Below are 14,750 nucleotides of genomic sequence, written 5' to 3'. Positions count from 1 at the left end.
TTATAAGTTCACACTCGCATCGGTTCTCAAATGGAATCCATCAAGTCCATAAGAAGTCTTATTTGAAGTCCTAGTCCTCATGAGGATTCTAGATAATCCTTCATTCTTCCTCAGCGAACCCCAGATAAGGATGGCGTGGGCCAAACTAGGCCATCACGGGTGGTTTATCATGTCCACCCTGTGTGCTTTTTGTAGGTCCAATTAATTAGTTGTATAAGTAAGTCCAAGTTTTCAAGTAATTATTTTAGACAAGGCACTCCGAGCCACTTAAGGCAGATGTCTTCTTTGACAAAAGTAGCCTTTGTCATAGAAGATTGATTGCCACTTTTGGGGTCAAAAAGGAGTTTTCCTCCAGGTGAGACTGGTCCAGGAATCTTGGAGATTTCTTGCCTTCCTCTGGGTATAGAGCAGGAGTCACTGGGGGGAGGAGAGCTCACTCCGCCTTTACAAAGAATGAGCTGCTAGAGCCTTGTGAGGAAGTGACAGGATTTCTGGGTTCCACTTAAGAGCCATCGGTCTTGAAAAAGGCAACAAAACGTTTGACACTGGCTGACATGGACTGGCTTTATGTGGATGGACTTGTTCTTTATCCTACACCTCACTGAAACGATAGTGAACTGAACATGCAAGGCTGTGAAGTGGGATAATTTGTTTCTTAAAGTGCCTGTGTGCAATCTGGATGAAAGAATTTGAAGTGCCTGTGTGCACTTTGGTTTCTTTTTTTCTGAAGACTGTTTGAATTCATTTTAGCGCAGACAGTTTGGGAAAAGAGGTCATGTCTTAAGTGCCTGCGTGCACTCTTGTGTTTCGTATTGCAGTCTGCTTAAAGATAGAAGATTTGGAATATTAAAGCGCCTGTGTGCACATTTATATATTTCATCTTAGATTATTTAAAAGTAGAGTCTACTCAGAAGTAGAGGCCAAAAGGGTTTTTCCTATTACATATATATGTTTTCATACTATAGTTTCATCCTAACATGTCTTCTATTGCAGTTTTGCTTAAACCTAGGGAGCCCCCTTTTTCCCTATAAAGAAGAAGATATTGGATTTATATCCTGCCCTCCATTCCGAAGAGTCTCAGAGTGGCTCACAATCTCCTTTACCTTCCTCCCCCACAACAGACACCCTGTGAGGTGGATGGGGCTGACAGAGCTCTCACAGCAGCTGCCCTTTCAAGGACAACCTCTGCCAGAGCTATGGCTGACCCAAGGCCATGCTAGCAGGTGCAAGTGGAGGAGTGGGGAATCAAACCTGGTTCTCCCAGATAAGAGTCCGCACACTTAACCACTACACCAAACTGGCTATCTATAGTAGTCACTGGGGGAGGGGCAGGTAGCTGAGAAGTTCTAGCTTTATGCAGGGGTTGGATTAGATGACCCTTGGAGTCCCTTCCGGCTCTAAATTTTGATACCAGCTTTTCTGCGTTGAACCCCGCCCCCCAACCAGGCAATCCAGTAACTCATCAAGAGATCATTGAACATAAGAACATAAGAGAAGCCATGTTGGATCAGGCCAATGGCCCATCCAGTCCAACACTCCTTGTCACACAGTGGCCAATATATGTGTGTGTGTAAATACACACACACACACACACACACACATATATATATATATATATATACACACATACATACATACATACACATACATACATATACACACACAAATATACATATAAATATACATACATATATATATATATATATACACACACACACACACATACACACACTGTGGCTAATAGCCACTGATGGACCTCTGTTCTATATTTTTATCCAATCCCCTCTTAAAGCTGGCTATGCTTGTAGCCGCCGCCGCCTCCTGTGGCAGTGAATTCCACATGGTAAACACCCTTTGGGTGAAGAAGTACTTCCTTTTATCCGTTTTAACCTGACTGCTCAGCAATTTCATTGAATGCCCACGAGTTCTTGTATTGTGAGAAAGAGAGAAAAGTACTTCTTTCTCTACTTTCTCCATCCCATGCATAATCTTGTAAACCTCTAATATGTCACCCCGCAGTCGACGTTTCTCCAAGCTAAAGAGCCCCAAGCGTTTTAATCTTTCTTCATAGGGAAAGTGTTCCAACCCTTTAATTATTCTAGTTGCCCTTTTCTGCACTTTTCCCAATGCTATAATATCCTTTTTGAGGTGCGGTGACCAGAATTGTACACAGTATTCGAAATGAGACCGCACCATCGCTTTATACAGGGGCACTATGCTACTGGGCCGTTTTCTATATGTTGTTTCCTCCGCTGCAGAAAACTTTATCATTTCTTGCCCACTCCCCTTCTCTCATATATAGAACTTAACTCCCAGACATGTACAGACATTGATCCGAAAGGCTCCGTTATTTCTGATGTGCGTTTTTCCTTGCCTGCTGGGAACAGCGCAGCTCTGCAATCAAGGCAAAATATTGGCTGTGCGTTCTCCTTGGGGAGAGTAATTATTTTGCTCCCAGCGTGAAGGTAGCGTTTGTAGAAAACACAACTAAGAAACGTTGAAAAGAGGTTTTGTGGAGAGGCGTGTTCTGCAGCGGTTCTTCATGTGCTTTTGAGGTGCACCATTCCTCTTGCCCTGACGTGGGTGGTCCAAGCTGGCCTGAGCTTGGCAGATCTCAGAAGCTAAGCAGAGGTCAGCCTTGGTCAGTATTTGGGTGGGAGACCACCAAGGAAGTCCAGGGTCACTACACAGAGGCAGGCAATGGCAAACTGCCTCTGAATGTCTCTTGCCTTGGAAACTCCACTGGCTCACTGTAGGTCACCTGTGATTCGACAGCAACCCACCCAGCCACCCGCACCTGTTGACCTGCCCAGGCAATGATCACCATCCTGAAACTGAAATCTATTATTATTGTTGTTATTAATAAGAATAATAATTACAACAACAACGATGATGATGATGTCAGTTTTGAGTTGGGAAGAGGCTGAATTCCAAAAGCTTTGGGGTTTCATTTGAATATCCCGTTACGAAATTTCTTATTTTTCCTATTGTGGGCACCGAACCAGGTAGTCTTTGCTTCATTAGGGTTTGTAGAATCTTTCGGGATCAAGTGCCATGTTCTACTGGAGAAAGTTTTCCTTCCAGACGTTTCGTTCTCAGCTGCGGAGAACATCTTCAGTGGCGTTGCAGCCGGAGCAGGCGCTCAGACCTTCTTGGCTGCTGTGCATTGAGTGGGGCCAGGGCTGCTGGAGAGCTGCTATTTCTAGGCTGGAGGGGGTGTGATGAAAGGGCAATTGGTTTGTGGATGTGCCCATTGTTTGGTGGGGCTTCCTGGAAGGCTGCAATGCCACTGAGGATGTTCTCCACAGCTGAGAACGAAACGTCTGGAAGGAAAACTTTCTCCAGTAGAACACGGCACTTGATCCCGAAAGATTCTACAAACCCTAATGATGTTACCAGCCATGAAAACCTGAAATCTTTGAGTCTTTGCTTCAGTTCGGACCAGGGCTTGTTTTTAAAGTCTTGTCCTTCATGAGTCTATTTGCCTTAGTGTTTTCCAGCAGATGTTATTTGTTTCTCTTGTGACCTGAACTCTCTTCTCTTGTTTGATAGATTGGCACCAAAAGGAAAGAACTGTACATCTGGTTATCATTGGGCCTGCAGTAAGTTTTTCATTAAATATCTCTCTCTCTGTCTCTCTTTCTCTTTCTCTCTCTGTCTCTCTCTCTCTGTGTCCATGTCTGTCTGCCTCTCTCTTTTTTTTTCCAAATTGGTGTTATTACATATGAACATATGAAGCTGCCTTCTACTGAATCAGACCCATGGGACATGAAAGTCAGTCTTAGAGAGCCAGTTTGGTGTAGTGGTCAAGTGTGTGGACTCTTACCTGGGAGGAACTGGGTTTGATTCCCCACTCCTCCACTTGCAGCTGCTGGAATGGCCTTGGGTCAGCCATAGCTCTCGCAGGAGTTGTCCTTGCAAGGGCAGCTGCTGTGAGAGCCCTCTCAGCCCCACCCACCTCACAGGGTGTCTGTTGTGGGGGGAGAAGATATAGGAGATTGTGAGCCGCTCTGAGTCTCTGATTCAGGGAGAAGGGCGGGGTATAAATCTGCAATTCTTCTTCTTCTTCTTATCTACTCAGACTGGCAGCGGCTCTCCAGGATCTCAAGCTGAGGTTTTTCACGCCTATTTTGCCTGGACCCTTTTTAGTTGACGATGCCGGGGATTGAACCTGGGACCTTCTGCTTACCAAGCAGATGCTCTATCACTGAGCTACCGTCCCTCCACCATTAAACCAAATAGCTCCCAACAGGTTTCGGCTCAGTTTTAAAGAATCTTTCTTCCAGTCAGGGTTTCTTCCACTTCCTTCGCTTACAGGACTCTTAGTACAGGGCCTACTATAAGCTCCTAGAGCAGGGGTACGGAACAGCGGCTCTCCTGATGTTTTTTGCCTCCCAACTCCCTACCCCTGTCCTAGAGGATTGGCTACATCAGGCGTGTGTGGCCTAATATGCAAAGGAGTTCCTGCTACAAAAAAAGCCCTGCTTCCACTTAAATAAACGTTACAAACCTGCTAGCGTTCCTTCAACAGGAGTACAAGATCCTTAGGAAGATCAGTAGTATTCTTTGACCCCTAAGCAAAGAAAGCCACTGCAATGCGGTGGTTAAAGGCTCGGTCTAGAATGGGGGAAGTTCATGTTCGAATCCCCACTCAGCCATGGGAACCTGGCCCAGGCACATATTCTCAGCCCAGCCTACCTCACAGGGTTGTTGTGATGATAAGACGGACAAAAGAGAAGGACATGAGCCACTATGTCCCATTGAGGAGAAGGGCGGGGTATGAATGAAGTAAATAAATACTGATATGCCTCGTTATCGATTCCGATCAACCTTGTGCCTGTTACGATTGGCAGTATATTTTCAGAGTCTGAAAGGGGTGTCTTCCTGGTCCCACAGATCCTTGAACTTGAGCTACCAAGGATTGGAACTTGCTGTGTGTGCTCTGTGACTGAGGTCCATGTGCTTTGCCATGTTTCCTTAGGAAGGCAGTGGAAACAAGAGATTTATTGTGCCCAGGACTTTTTTTGTAGCAGGAACTCCTTTGTGTCTTAGGCCACACACCTAGGATTGCCAAGTCCAATTTAAGAAATATCTGGGGACTTTGGGGGTGGAGCCAGGAGACATTAGGGGTGGAACCAAGATCAAGGCTGTGACAAGCATAATTGAACTCCAAAGAGAATTCTGGCCATCACATTTAAAGGGATGGCACACCTTTTCAATGCCTTCCTTCCATAGAAAATAATGAAGGATAGGGGCACCTTCTTTTGGGGCTCATAGAATTGGACCCCTGGTCCAATCGTTTTGAAACTTGGGGGATATTTTGGGGAGAGGCACTAGATGGTGTACTGAAAATTTGGTGCCTCTACCTCAAAAAACAGCCCCCCCAGATACTCGCGGATCAATTCTCCATTATTTTCTATGGGAATAAATCTCCATAGGGAATAACAGAGTTCCCAGCAGACATTTCCCTCCCCTCCCCCCGCTTTCTGACGACCCTGAAGCGGGGGGAGGGCCTCCAAACCGGGGGATCCCCTGCCCCCACCTGGGGATCGGCAACCCTACACACACCCCTAATGTAGCCAATCCTCTTGGAGCTTACAGGGCTCTTCTTACAGGGCCTACTGTAAGCTCCTGGAGGATTGGCTACATCAGGGGTGTGTGGCCTAATATGCAAAGGAGTTCCTGCTACAAAAAAAGCCCTGATTATGTCCCCATTGGATCATCATCTGTGGGAAACAGACTGTGCTCAGTTAAGTGGGGCTTGCCAGATATGCAAGTCAAGCCAGACGGAATCTTTGGGCTCAGTGAATCTGCGCTTGTCTTCAACTGCAAATCGGTCCGCTCGCAAAACCTGCACGTTCATGGTGTTAAACGCCTGTGTTCCTTTTACTCAGTCAGCGTAATTTCTTGCCGATTAACCCCAGTTGTTTCTGGACTGAGTTCCATGGCCCCTGGAAAATGTTTCTGTATTTAATCAACGATAGGAGAAGCTGAAACCCAAAAAGATTCCCTGAAGCATCTTAACAGGGTTTGGGGTTTCTTAGCAAATAAATTTAATTCTTGATTAGATAACCAAGAGCAGGAGTTGGTGCAATTCCCATTTACAAGAACTTCCAAAGATCGAGGTGCAGATTTTGCTGGCTGGTGTCTGGCCAAATTAGCACACAAGCAAGAACATCATATCCTAAATGGTGCATTTCATGGTAATTTTCCTGGGGAATTTATCTGTATGATAGGCAATAGGGTTAGCTCCATTGACTGCATGTTGGTATGTAATTCTCTGCTTCCTAAGGCTGACAACTTTAAGGTGCTCCCCTATTTGAAAGGAGATCATCTACCATTACACTTGCAGGCCATGCTTCCATTGAAGCCAGATCTGCCAACAGTATTATATCCAACTAAGATCGAGCCTACTGGCAAAAGAGTTAGATGGGCTAAAAAGCTAGGTAGTAAAGTTGAAGAATTTTTGAACTCTGAAAAATCCCAGAGCTATATTACATCACTTGCAAATATAAGTACCTACCAAGATCTCTTAATTCTCTATGGGTTTGGGGGGTTTTCTAAATCTTAAAAAGAATAGCCGCTAGGGGGCAACATCCTAAAAGTCATCAGCTGCTATTTCTTTCTCATGTGGTGTGCAGAATTCCTTGACAAGTTTAGGAAGCAGCTGCCGAAAACAAACCCAAGCACGGACTCATTTTTCTGGCGTGCAAAGCATAGTTAATCTGGCATTGGAAGGTCCAGGTATGAACAATATCACCAAGTGTGTGTTGTTGTTTTTTTTGAACATATGATAAGTTTATTTTAAAAATTCCGAGTTATACAGAACTTTGTTGGATGATGATGAAGAAGAAGATATTGGATTTATATCCCGCCCTCCACTCCGAAGAGTCTCAGAGCGGCTCACAATCTCCTTTACCTTCCCCCCCCCCCCACAACAGACACCCTGTGAGGTAGATGAAGATATTGGATTTATATCCCGCCCTCCTCTCTGAAGAGTCTCAGAGCGGCTCACAATCTCCTTTCCCTTCCCCCCCAACAGACACCCTGTGAGGTAGATGAAGATATTGGATTTATATCCCACCCTCCACTCCGAAGAGTCTCAGAGCGGCTCACAAGCTCCTTTACCTCCCCCCCCCCCACAACAGACACCCTGTGAGGTAGATGAAGATATTGGATTTATATCCTGCCCTCCACTCCGAAGAGTCTCAGAGCGGCTCACAATCTCCTTTCCCTTCCTCCCCCACAACAGACACCCTGTGAGGTAGATGAAGAGATTGGATTTATATCCCGCCCTCCACTCCAAAGAGTCTCAGAGCGGCTCACAATCTCCTTTCCCTTCCTCCCCCGCAACAGACACCCTGTGAGGTGGATGAAGATATTGGATTTATATCCCGCCCTCCACTCCGAAGAGTCTCAGAGCGGCTCACAATCTCCTTTACCTTTCCCCCCCCCACAACAGATACCCTGTGAAGTGGGTGGGGCTGAGAGGGCCCTCACAGCAGCTGCCCTTTCAAGGACAACCTCTGCCAGAGCTATGGCTGACCCAAGGCCATGCTAGCAGGTGCAAGTGGAGGAGTGAGGAATCAAACCTGGTTCTCCCAGATAAGAGTCCGCACACTTAACCACTACACCAAAGGGAGTGGATTTTTAGCATTCAGAAAATGGGTGACACAGATGAAGCTGCCCTGTGTACAGCTAGACCAGGGGTCCCCAACGTGGCGCCTGCCAACACCTTTCCCAGAGCCCTGGTTTTAGAAACTGGCCAGCTGCTGCCAGAGCAACGTTTTGAAAAACCTGCAGAGCCAATCAAATCTCCAGTGGCCAATAGGAAGCCTTGCTGGTCAAAAGCCTCCCCTGGCCCCACCCACTTTCTAAAAGCACTAGGTGGGCACAAGGAAAGGTGATGGCGGGCTCCATGGCAACCACGGGCACAGGGTTGGGCCCCCCTGTGCTAAATGCTAGCTTTCCATGAGCAAGGAGGGGGTGTTTTTTTTAAAAAAAGGTGCTTGACGGTTGGAACGGCTCTGTTGCCGAAAATAGGTGGTGGGGGGAGGAGATATTATTTCCATTTTGTTATCGATTGCAAAAACAGAACTCGCTTTGAAGTGGAAAGACAAAAATCCTCTGTCTCTGCAAAACTGGAAGAACAAAATATGGCAGGGGCGGCCAACGGTAGATCTCCAGGTTTTTTTTGCCGACAACTTCCATCAGCCCCAGCCATTGGTCATGCTGGCTGGGGCTGATGGGAGTTGTAGGCAAAAAGCATCTGGAGAACTACTGTTGGCCACCCCTGATATATGGGACTATTTTACTTTAACCAAACTGGCATACTCTTCCTCACAGTATTCTCCTTAGGCATATGAGAAAAAGGTGGCAGCACCTTGGTTTCCTGTGGTCATTTACCTCACAAAAGAAAATATTTCACCTCAAAATTCTGTATATTTTAGTTTGATTTATTTCTGATGTTGTATGCGATATAGCTGTACGACTTACAGTAAGTTGTTTTTCAATAAAATTCTTTTATTTTTTTTTTTTAAATATTATTCCAAAAGGCAGTTCTCCACTTGTACACTTAAGTGGTACAGTCCAGGTCTGTATCATGTGTGTGTGTTTGTGTGTGTTTCTAAATTATTTAATTTTTAAACCGCCCTCCCCCAAAGGACTCAGGGCAGTGTACAACAAGGATTAAAACATATAGTACTTATTAGAAACAGTAAAACATGAACGCAATCAGTCCTTAATCCGATTATAACTAGTCACAGCTGTTTTAAGGTGGTGCTCAGTGTCAGATTTCTTCTGCCATGGGGTGGGTCATGGGCTGGATGCAGTGGAAAAAAACGTAGCAGTCCTCAGCTGTAGGCCCGGTGGAACATCTCTGCCTTGCATGCCCTGCAGAACTGTTCTAAGTCCCACAGGGCATGGATGTCTCCAGGTAAAAAAAGAAGAAGAGGAGATTGGATGTGTGCTCAGCCTTTCACTCGGTCCCAGAGCAGCTTACAGCTGCCTTTCCCTTCCTCTCCCCACAACAGACACCCCGTGAGGTAGGTGGGGCTGAGAGTGCTCTTTCAAAAACAGCTCTGAGAGAACTTGCGACTGACCCAAGGTCACCCAGCTGGCTGCCTGGAGAGGAGTGGGGAATGAAACCCGGTTCTCTCAGATTAGAGCCAGCGCTCCGAACCACTACAACCAAACTGGATGTTGAGAGAGTTCCAACAGGCAGGGGCCAGGCTCTGGCTCTTGTGAAGGACAGCCGGATAACTTTCAGGCCAGGTATCACATGCAAATCCTGATCTTGTGAGCCAGTGCAAGGCTCTTCAGGGGACATCTCGGGAGAGGCAGTTCTGCAGGTTTGTGATGGTGAGGGGTCTGGAGACCAAGTCCTATGAGGAAAGGTTGAAGGAGCTGGGCGTGTTTAGCCTGGAGAGGAGGCGGCTGAGAGGTGATAGGATCACCATCTTCAAGTTCTTGAAGGGCTGTCATATAGAGGAGGGTGTGGTATTGTTTTCTGTGGCCCCAGAAGGTAGGACCAGAACCAATGGGTTGAAATTAAATCAAAAGAGTTTCCGGCTCAACAGTAGGAAGACCTTTCTGACCGTTAGAGTGGTTCCTCAGTGGAACAGGCTTCCTCGGGAGGTGGTGGCCTCTCCTTCCTTGGAGGTTTTTAAACAGAGGCTCAATGGCCATCTGACAGCAATGAAGATCCTTTGAATTTGGGGGAAAGTATCTGTGAGTTTCCTGCATTGTGTAGGGCGGCGTTTCCCAATAGCAGGGTTGCGACCTGGCACCAGGCCATGGAGCCCTCAATGCAGGGCCGTTGGGCCTCCCCTCCTCTGGCCACCCCCCGCCTCACGCCTCCCTGGCCCGTGGCGTTGCGCCCTTCCGCTCCTCCTTTCCCCTCCCTTCCCTACTGCAGGTAGGTCAGTTTCATCTTGCGTAAAACGCCCCGCCCAATGGCCCGATCGCTAGGAAATTGGCGCAGAGCTCATTCCACACTGGGCCAAGCCGGCAGCAGCTCAAACAGACCGCGGCTGAAAAGGGCGCATGGCTCCTCCCCTGCCGGCACTTCCTGGATGGGAAGAAAGTGCCTGCGAGGGAGGAGCCACATGCCCTTTTCAGCTGCAGTCTATTAGAGCTGCCACCGGCTTGGCCCAGTGTAGAATGAGCTCCGCGCCAATTTCCTAGCGATCGGGCCGTCGGGTGGGGCGGGGGGGCTTTACGCAAGATTAAACTGACCTGCCTGTGGTGGGGAAGGGAGGGAGGAGGAGGCACGGAGGGGCGTGATGCTGCGGGTGGGGGAGGCCCGATGCGGGGGGCAGCCAGAGGAGGGGAGGACCCGCGACCCAGCATTGAGGGCTCCGTGACCCGATTTCCCACCGACTGGGGGCTTTACAGCCTGAAATTGGCCTGCAGTGGGGGAGGGAGGCGGCGGTGGGAGAGTCAGCTGCGTGGCCAAAGTGAGCAGTTTTAAAAGTGAGTTGCTCCCATCCTGTTTCTGTCCGTTTTTTCTTTTCCATTCTTTTCTCTTTCTTCCTTTTGTCCCGCCTTTCTTTCACTCCTTCCCTCCCTTTTCTTTCCTTCCTATTTCCTTTCTCTTTCTCTCTTCTTTTTTTCTATAATTGTTTCCAACTCTCTCCCCTTCTCTTTCTTTTCTCCTGTCTTCTTCCTTCCTTCCTTGCCATTGCTAATCTGAGTTGGGGGGAAGGAGAAGCTTGAAATGTCCTGCCATTTCATGCTTTCCTTTCTTTCTCACTTTCTTTCTCTCTTTCTGTCAGTCTTTTCCCCTGTCTTTCTTCCTTCTCTCTCTCTCTCTCTTTCTGTCAGTCTTTCCCCCGTCTTCCTTCCTCTCTCTCTTTCTGTCAGTCAGTCTTTTTCCTTCCTTCCTTCCTTCCTTCTTTCCTTCCTTCCTTCCTTCCTTCCTTCCTTCCTTCCTTCCTTCCTCCCTCCCTTCCTCCCTTCCCTCCTTCCTTCCTTCCTTCCTTCCTCCCTCCCTCCCTCCCTCCCTCCCTCCCTTCCTTCCTTCCTTCCTTCCTTCCTTCCTTCCTTCCTTCCTTCCTTCCTTCCTTCCTCCCTCCCTTCCTTCCTTCCTTCCTTCCTTCCTCCCTCCCTCTCTCCCTCCCTCCCTCCCTCCCTCCCTCCCTTCCTCCCTTCCTTCCTTCCTCCCTCCCTCCCTTCCTTCCTTCCTTCCTTCCTTCCTTCCTTCCTTCCTTCCTTCCTTCCTTCCTTCCTTCCTTCCTTCCTTCCTTCCTTCCTTCCTTCCTTCCTCCCTCCCTTCCTTCCTTCCTTCCTTCCTTCCTTCCTTCCTTCCTTCCTTCCTTCCTTCCTTCCTTTATATTTTTAGTTTTCTGCTGTGTGGTCCTTGTGCTTTTTCTTAAGGTTTTATTTTTAAAATTGCATTGCAAAATCCCACTATTCTCCTACCTTTTCTAAACAAAACATTGCAGGAGTTTTAGGCTTGTTTGTACATTATTCCCTGGCTCCACCCACAAAGTCTCCTGGCTCCACCTCCAAATTTTAGTGGACCATGAAGGAGAAGTGTAAAAATAACAGGGCCAAGGGGGGGAGGGGGGGAGTTTGGGAAGCCCTGGTGTAGGAGGTTGGACTAGATGACCCTGGAGGTCCCTTCCAACTCTATGATTCTGTGTTGACCGAAGCCCATTAGAGCCTTAAAAGTTAAAACCAAGGCTTTTTCTGTAACAGGAACTTCTTTGCATATTGGGCCACATGCCCCTGATGTAGCCAATCCTCCTGGAGCTTACAGTAGGCCCTGTACTGAGCACCCTGTAAGCTCTTGGAGGATAGGCTACATCAGGGACGTGTGGCCTAATATGCAAATGAGTTCCTGCTACAAAAAAAGCCCTGGTTAAAAACAAAACTTGGAATGGATCCAGGAACCAGGGCAGCTTGTGGTGCTCCAGTTGGATATGTGCTGACAAAGGGGTGCCTGTAAGCGCCCTCACCGCTGCATTCCGGACCAGCTGAAGTTTGGTGTAGAGCCAGTTTGGTGTAGTGGTTAAGTGTGCGGACTCTTATCTGGGAGAACCAGGTTTGATTCCCCACTCCTCCACTTGCAGCTGCTGGAATGGCCTTGGGTCAGCCATAGCTCTCGCTATGGAGTTCTCCTTGAAAGGGCAGCTGCTGTGAGAGCCCTCTCAGCCCCACCCACCTCACAGGGTGTCTGTTGTGGGGGAGGAAGGGAAAGGAGATTGTGAGCCGCTCTGAGACACTCAAGTGGAAGGCGGAATTTAAATCCAATGTCGTCGTTGTCTTCTTTCCTGGTCAGTTTCAAGGGTAGCCCTATGCAGAGCGAGTTACAATAATCTAGCCTAATCTAAATATATAGATAATCACTCCGGAACCCTGTACCAATTAGCCACGGCGTTCCATATGTAGCAAAATGTTCTCCCAGTGAGCCACTGTTTCTCTGCCTAGGGCTCTCCGGTCAACAGCCTGCGTCTGCGTTCCAGTCTGCTCCGGCTATTTTGAGGCCATTTGTGCCGGCCTGCATTTGCATACAATTAACAGATGTTAGCTGCTAGTGAATGATGTGAGATTTCTGTCTGGCAGGAGATAGAATGCAAAACTCTAACTGACGTATGCAGGGGTGGGGGCATGAGGTCAAGTCCTAGAAAATCCAATTTGTTGTGAGAGACTTGGGATCTGTTCAAAATTGGGAAGAGGGGGAATATTGGGTGTTATTGGATTTTGCCAAAAGTGCATGGAAGATCTATGTCAGCGGTGGCCGAACTGTGGCTCTGGAGCCACATGTGGCTCTTTCACACCTATTGTGTGGCTCTCGAAACCCCAACCATCCTGTTGACTGGCTTCGAGAAGGCATTTCTCCCTATAAATCACTTCTTCAAGCCAAGCCAGCCAGCATTTAATGCATTTAAAGTTAAAGAAGTTAAAGTTGCTCTTTCTACTGCCTCTCTCTCTCATCTGTCTATCTGTCCGTCCATCCATCCATCCATCCATCCATCCATCCATCCATCTATCATCTATCTATCATCTATCTATCATCTTCCTTCCTTTCCTTTCCCTCCCCTCCCCTCCCCTCCTCTCCCCTCCCTCAAATATCTTGACATTCATGGGGAGGAACAGTGGCTCAGCGGTAAAGCATCTGCTTGGTAAGCAGAAGGTCCCAGGTTCAATCCCCGGCATCTCCAACTAGAAAGGATCTAGGCAAGTAGGCATGAAAAACATCAGCTTGAGACCCTGGAGAACTGCTGCCAGTCTGAGTAGACAAAACTGACTTTGATGGACTGAGGGTCTGATTCAGTATAAGGCAGCTTCATACATTCTCATATAAGTCTTGTGGCTCTCAGACATATGATATTTATTCTATGTGGCTCTTACATCAAGACTGAGAGGGACTTACAGTTTAAATGTCAGATGTCAAGTGTAGGGGGCACAACAGAGTAATGGGAAAGAGAGGGGCCAGAGACTGGTAAGCGTGAATAGATTTGCATAGGTTTCCTTTAGCCAAAGGCTTCAGGAAGAGAGAGAGAAATGGTGCCACCTAGAGGTGTCAGGGAAAAGGTCTTGGCTCAAGGGGCAGCAAGAAAGAATGGGTTGAATGGTTTAAGGGAGCAGGAGTAACAAAGGCTCCTGTTCATTTTTTAAAAAAAATGTGAACCAGACTGTAGAATGACAAATCCAAGCTACTGGTAACCTATCTTTTCAATGTTTTTGTTGTTGCTGTTCTTAAAGATTCTTTCTCTCAACTAGGGTTGCCAAGTCCAATTCAAGAAGTATCTGGGGACTTTGGGGGTGGAGCCAGGAGACTTTGGGGGTGGAGCCAGGAGACACTGCGGGCGGAGCCAGGAGCAAGGGTGTGACAAGCATAATTGAACTCCAAGGGAGTTCTGGCCATCACATTTAAAGGGACAGCACACCTTTTAGAATGCCTTCCTTCCATAGAAAATAATGAAGGATAGGGGCACCTTCTTTTGGGGCTCATAGAATTGGACCCCTTGGTCCAAACTTTTTGAAACTTGGGAGGTATTTTGGGGAGAGGCACTAGATGCTATACGGAAAATTTGGCGGCTCTACCTCAAAAGACAACCCCCCCAGAGCCCCTGACACCCGCGGATCAATTCCCCATCATTCCCTATGGGAATCGTTCCTGGAGGTGCATAATGGCTATGGGGGTGGAGCTTCCCCCACCGGCCAGCTGGCTGGGGGAGGGGGGAAGCCTGTAAAACCAGGGGATCCCCCGCTGGGACCTGGGGATTGGGAAGCCTACTCTCAACTCCTTAAACCTCCTGGCCGAATTATTATTGTTATTAACTTTATTTATATTGAGCTGGCGACTGATTCAATTCTTCACCGCATTTAACATGTAGAATTCACTGCCGCAAGAAGTCGTGGTGGCTACAGCATAGCTTCAAGAGGGGACTGGATAAATATATGGAGTGGAGGTCATAGAATCATAGAGTTGGAAAGGGCCTACAGGGCCATCTAGTCAAACTCCCTGCACAGTGCAGGAAACTCACAAATACCTCCCCCATCCCCTGTGACACTTGCTCTGTACTCAGAAGGTCCATCATTGGCTATTAGCCAAAAGGTCTAGATGGAATACTCTGTCTGGAGCAGTGATGCTCTGTATTCTTGGTGCTTGCGGAGAAACAGTTGGAGGGCTTCTGGAGTTCTGATCCCACTGGTAGACCTCCTGATGCAACCTAAGTTTTGGCCACTGTGTGATACAATGTGTTGGACTGGATGGGCCATTAGCCTAATCCAACGTGGCT

The 14,750-nt window shown here is 47.7% G+C and overlaps 1 protein-coding gene across 1 annotated transcript in view; it reads left to right on the top strand.

Moving 5' to 3' along the window:
• Positions 1-14,750, top strand: part of GLT1D1 (glycosyltransferase 1 domain containing 1) — a 116,379-nt gene that overhangs the window by 51,109 nt on the left and 50,520 nt on the right. The window contains exon 8 of the mRNA XM_060249463.1: positions 3,553-3,602. Coding sequence (XP_060105446.1) covers positions 3,553-3,602 — 50 coding nt within the window. The remainder of the gene's footprint in view (positions 1-3,552; positions 3,603-14,750) is intronic.

The sequence above is a fragment of the Heteronotia binoei genome, chromosome 11 (genome assembly GCF_032191835.1).
Source record: "Heteronotia binoei isolate CCM8104 ecotype False Entrance Well chromosome 11, APGP_CSIRO_Hbin_v1, whole genome shotgun sequence".
NCBI classification, from domain to species: domain Eukaryota; kingdom Metazoa; phylum Chordata; class Lepidosauria; order Squamata; family Gekkonidae; genus Heteronotia; species Heteronotia binoei.
The sequence above is the reverse complement of the archived record's forward strand: the minus strand, read 5'-3'. Positions and strand labels throughout refer to the sequence as shown.